This window comes from Hemibagrus wyckioides, linkage group LG17 (genome assembly GCF_019097595.1).
Source record: "Hemibagrus wyckioides isolate EC202008001 linkage group LG17, SWU_Hwy_1.0, whole genome shotgun sequence".
NCBI lineage: Eukaryota > Metazoa > Chordata > Actinopteri > Siluriformes > Bagridae > Hemibagrus > Hemibagrus wyckioides.
Genome location: NC_080726.1, coordinates 25,222,205 through 25,228,204, shown reverse-complemented (window position 1 = coordinate 25,228,204; position 6,000 = coordinate 25,222,205). Strand labels below are relative to the sequence as shown.

The 6,000-nt window shown below is 39.2% G+C and overlaps 1 protein-coding gene across 7 annotated transcripts in view; it reads right to left on the bottom strand.

Moving 5' to 3' along the window:
* Positions 1–6,000, bottom strand: part of LOC131367872 (cGMP-dependent 3',5'-cyclic phosphodiesterase) — a 221,786-nt gene that overhangs the window by 166,313 nt on the left and 49,473 nt on the right. For 5 of the 7 annotated variants that reach the window (XM_058413487.1, XM_058413479.1, XM_058413485.1 and 2 more), the window contains exon 2: positions 2,909–2,969. In XM_058413487.1, coding sequence (XP_058269470.1) covers positions 2,909–2,969 — 61 coding nt within the window. Of the gene's footprint in view, positions 1–2,908; positions 2,970–3,221; positions 3,464–6,000 lie in introns of those variants that run through there. The other 2 variants (XM_058413483.1, XM_058413480.1) reach the window with 1 other exon arrangement.

Below are 6,000 nucleotides of genomic sequence, written 5' to 3'. Positions count from 1 at the left end.
GGGTGTGTGTATCAACATAGTCAATTTATTGAGAAACTCATCATTGGTTTGGCCATGGGGAACAGAATACATCTGTCATCTTAACACAAACACACACACACAAACTGCAACTGCAACTTGTGTCTCTGAAATCTTACATAAGGGGTTCTCCTTAGATTAGATATTCACCTTGTAAAGTTTGGGGGTGAGAGCAATGTGTGTGTGTGTGTGTGTGTGTGTGTGTGTGAGAGCGAGAGAGAGAGAGAGAGAGAGAGACAGAGAGAGAGAAAGAGAGAGAACAAAATCCTCCAGGCGACATTTTAATCAAAGCCTTTCACAACCTGATTGGAACCTGGCAGTTCCATTGGAATTAAAACACACACACACACACACACACACCAAACAAATCTTATGCAAACCAGACATGGTAGCTTGAACACACACCCACAAACACACACATACACACACACACTTGTCTTTGTGACACTGATGTGTGTGTTGGATAGACTGTAGGATACCTGAAGTGAGTTTAACTGGGACGATGTCGTCTCTTCAACACAACACACTTCAGTGTTATATCTTCAACAATTCACTCAAAAAAAGCCCCACGGCATTTACGCTGTGATTACACATAGCATAGCATGTAGCATGTAGCATGTAGCACAACACAAAACGCTAACATAACACTGTAATAAATGGAGACACTGATGCAGCGTAACACATCCTAAACGTTCTGACACACCTCCTGACCACGCTGACCCTGATCAGATTCAGCACATTTTCACATTTAACCCATTTAAACATTTTTAACATCATATAAATCCACTCGCGATGTTAACACACCACCTTCATCTGACAGAAATCTGCAAAGTCGCTCAGTTACCATGACGACACCGGTATCAGATCAGGATCTGATTTCAGTTCACACTTTAGCGCTGATATTTTTTTGTCCCAGAGTAATGAATCTGACAGTACAGAAATGTTCTGAACGTTAAAAATGTCCCATTATCACTGTATGAATATTAATTTCATTAAATGTCCCAAGAAAGTGAGAGAGATTATCATAATTTATGTCAAATATTCTTGAAATGTCTGAGAAAAGAATTGTTCCTGCTAGCTAAAAATTCTATCTATAAATGTACTTTTGTTTTCATATTGACTAAATTTATTTAAAACTGATTTGTTTAAATGTTGATTTTATTAGTTTTGTGCTATGTTTATAATATTATGCAGTAAAAATGATACTTGACTTGAAATAAAAATTTAAACTTTATCATTTGTAATTAATTAATTAAATAGTTAATTAATTAAAAATAATAAGAAATAAATTAATGTGTAAATGAATATATAAATTATTTACACATTCAGATGTCTATAGTTTGCTTGTTAAGTGGTTTTATTTCTGATATTTTGGGTTTGTTCTGGTGTATAAAGTCACACTGGATTTAGCAGTAGGGGGGCATTTGGTCCTCAGTAAGATATAAACAAACACATTAAAAGTACAGCCAGATCCCACAATAACCCTCTATTAACCCACAGTCATGTTTTACTGGACATTCATTCATTCATCTCACACATCGCAGTCCATCACACACTCACACACCACACACCTCCGGCACATGGCGTTAATTACTACAATCTTTAGATGACATCATCTCTAATCAGCAGATCAGCAGCTTCTCTGTGATGCTATAGGTTATCATCCTCACAGCTCTCAGCCAATCAGAGTGCAGCATTACTCAGATGATGGAATGTGTAGGACCTGTTCTCAGGAATGTGTCATCTATCTATTTGTTCATCTATCTGTCTGTCTGTCCATCTGTCTATCGGTTCATCTATCTGTCTGTCCATCTGTCTATCTGTCCATCTATCTGTCTGTCTAGCTGTCTGTCTTTTCTGTCTGCACCTGTTGCTGTTTTAACCACCCCTCCCTCCCCTTCCCCTACTCCATCTCTGTCTCTCTCTCTCTCTCTCTCCTCTTTTCTCCCCATTTGTTCTGGTCTTACAGCAAGTGGCATGTAATAAAAGACACAGGACAGGTGGGTTTGTGTGTGTGTGTGTGTGTGTGTGTGTGTGGACAAAGAGACAGAGTACAGAACAAAAACTTTAGGAATTAAGAAATACATACAGATAAAGCGCCGGAAGAAAAAACTAAAGATGGAGAGATAACGAAAGAAAAAAGAAAGAGACAAGTGGAGAGGTCGGAAAAAAGGAGATGAAAATAAAGAGCTGGGTAACAAAAGTCATTCTGCGACTCAAAGAGAGAGAGAGAGAGAGAGAGAGAGAGAGAGAGAGAGAGAGAGAGAGAGAGAGAGAGAGAGAGAGAGAGAAAGAGGGGGGTCTTATTTTACATTAGCAGTAGAAGAAAGAAATGATAGAAAGACAGATATAAACAAATTGCAGAATGAAGTATGATGAACGGATGGAGAGATGAGAAACAGAGACAGAGAGAGATAAATACAGCTAAATACAGATATAGAAAGTTTAGTAAGGTTCCAGGATGACAGTGGATAGCAGAAAAACAGATTAAGAGAAGAGAGAGATGTAGGGATGATCAAGCATCAGCTGAGGAAGAAGGGAGGAAAGGGATAGAGAGAGAAAACCAAGATGAAGGAAAAAATCTTGCGAGAAATATAAAGTGTTGGAGAGATATAAAGAAGGAGAAAATAGCTATAGATAAAGAAAAGGAGAAAGGCAGACATAAGGGATGAGTGGAAAGTTAAGATAAGAGATAAAAAAAAGAAAGAAGCTGACAGAGACAAGTCAGAGAAAGTGTAAGAGAAGAATGATGGAATGATGGACAGAGGACGAGACACACTGCATGAAGAAGAGATATAAAAGAGAAGGTGATGAAGGTGATGGATAACATGTCAGAAAGAGAGAGAGAGAGAGAGAGAGAGAGAGAGAGAGAGAAGAATGAGTGTCCTACCTGAAAGGCATGTGAGGACGCAGAAGGTTCATCAGCTCTCAGGAAGACTTGCTGTCCTCGTCTGAAAAATAAACGAGTGCAGTGAGAACATGCAGCAGGACAGATGAGTGTGCGGCTGTCCCTTCATCCTGTCTCACTTGCTCACTTGTGTCCAGATGTCAACATTTGTGCATATGTGTGTGTGTTCTGTATCTGCAAACACACACAAAGTTATCTGCAGGTGTGTCTTTTTTTATTGTCTGCAGGTCTCTGTGTGTGTGTGTGTGTGTGTGTGTGTGTGTGTGTGTGTGTGTTTGTTTGTGTGAGATCTTACAGGTCTCTCCCTCTCTTCTTCTCCTGGATGTTCATGTCATTCCCACCTGCTCAGAGCTCAGGACGAAACACCGAAAGACTTCAGAGTCTCAAGCGCACACACACACACACACACTCACACACACATTCGCCCTAGCACGCGCGCACAGTCTCCGGTGTGTGTTGAATGAGTGCAGGCAGCGCATTGACTCTCACACACTTCCTCTCCTCCTCTCTCCCTCGTTCTCTCACTCACTGCATCGACTCAGAGAATAAAAGCCTCTGATGTTCACCAATGCCCAGGGTCCTAAAGCCCTCAACCTTCTCTTTCTCTCTCTCTCTCTCTCTCTCTCTCTCTCTCTCTCTGTACACACGCTGTATATGTAGCGGAACTCATTTTCACACTAGTGTGTGTTTGTATTTCAGCCCAACCACATTAAACAGTGAAATTAAAGCCAGTCACAGCTGTTTATCAGCATGCAGGATGTTCACATTAATCAGCGTGTTAATGTCATGTTTCTGAATGCCTTCAAAAACATGTGTTCATGTTTATGTTTACACTTTAACACAGATAAAATTAACGTCTGAATGTGAGTGTGTGTGTGTGTGTGAGTGTGTGTGTTTGGCAGAAAACCTGCACCAAACTGACCCTTTGTGGATAAGACTGGACAACCCCTGGTGTAGAGCTACTGATTCAGAGTGAATTCAATTCAGTTCTATTTTATTTGTATTGAGTTTTTTAATATGGACATTGTCTCAAAGCAGCTTTACAGAAATATAAAAATAAATCACAAATCTAATTAAAATTAAATGTATATTTATCCCTAATGAGTAAGCCTGAGGCAAAGGTGACGAGGAAAAACTCCCTGAGACGGCATGAGGAAGAAATGTTGAGACTAAAAAGGCAACCTCATCCTCATCTGGGTGACACTGATGTGTGCGAAAAAATGTCCTTTCTACAACTCTTTATAGACTAGTGAAGCTTTAAGCAACTTATAAATCAGCGTAAAGTCTGAATTCATTATAGATTTAACTCGAACTCCTTCCTGGCTGAACGGGTACTTAGAGTTCAAGAACAAATTGAACAAAATGGTGATGGTGAACAAAACAAGGTGAAGGAATGAGGATCTGCTTACTCACGGGTGTCGGCTCGGCTGATACGGTCACCACACTTTCAATAAGAAGGTAAAGAGAGCAGAAGTGTGTGTGTTTGAAAAGTGTGTATCATTAAAACAAGCCTTATGTGTTGTGTTTTTATTAACATAAACCACCTGTGTGAAAATGACTGATGACCCATGTCTCCTGGCCTGGTTCATGCCACACTGCTCCCTAGTGGACACACCCATGATAAAGACAAGCTGAAATCCTAAATTTAATTTTATTCCAGGTTTTTTTTTTATTTAGACAAATTATTTCATGTGGACGAAAAATGAACAGTATTGTGTTAATATCAGCAACACAATAAGATTTATACTTAAAGCTATTCAGCAAAGCAACATATGGGGATCTTGGATCCTGCTTCTGTGTGTGTGTGTGTGTGTGTGTGTGTAAGATCTCTGTGTGTGGTCTGAATCAAACAAAGTTATTCAAACAAATCTAAATTATATAATATACATATTTTCTGAGGAAAGTACAAATTAAACTTTCACACACACACACACACACACACACACACACAGAAGCAGATACGTACACACACACACAAAAAAAAGAAGCAGACACGTACACACAGTCGTGTTGATACTTGAACTCGCTCCGGTACATTTTGATTTGACAAAGAATTTAATCAGCATTCAGCATTTGCACTGTATCTGCAGAATCAAGTAATTATATGCTAACACACACACACACCCACACACACACACAAACGCACACACACACACACACAAACACACACACAAACACAGACACACACACAAACACACACACAAACACAGACACACACACACACACACACACACGCACACACAACAAAACAACATATAATGAAATAAAAACATATCCTTTGCTATTAGACATTCTCCTAATGTCCTCATAAGTACAGATCCATAACAAGATGACTTGGAGGTCATTATGGTCATTACCCTTAGTGAATAAATGACTTTTCCGCACTAAGTGTTTTATTTATTTATTTATTTATTTATTCATAGCTATGTGTTTTTTTCAGTTTTAATCCTTGCAAACACACTCAAACATATAAACACACACACACACAATGGTCATTATCCTTAATGTATAAATTATTAATGTCCTCTAACTGTTTATAGTTATTTATTATTTATCGTTATTATTAATGTTAGTGTGAAACTTCAGTGGGTTTCCCCTCACAAAGACATTCTCAAGCATTAATCACACAAGTATCACTAATCATACACACACACACACACACACACACACATACATATACACACACACACACACAGCTCACTGAGGGGACTAAACATTTTACCGTCTTCATAAACACAGTTGCACAACAAGATGACTTAGAGGTAATTATTATAACACCAAAGCCAGGATCGCACATTTGTGACCAGTTCCTCATAAACACACACACAGACACACACAGACACACACACACACACAGACACACATGCACGCAGGCAAGCACAAAGCAGGCGGAGATGATGATGGAAGTAGAACTGGTTTGTTGAGGTTAATACCTTTACCCTGGTTTTCACCTTGGTCACACCCATAAGCACCCTTAAAATTCTGTGTGTGTGTATGTGTGTGTGTGTGTGTGTTTGGTTTCATTTTCCACACTCCATTTCCTTACAGAGCCTGTGCAGATTCAGACGCAAATA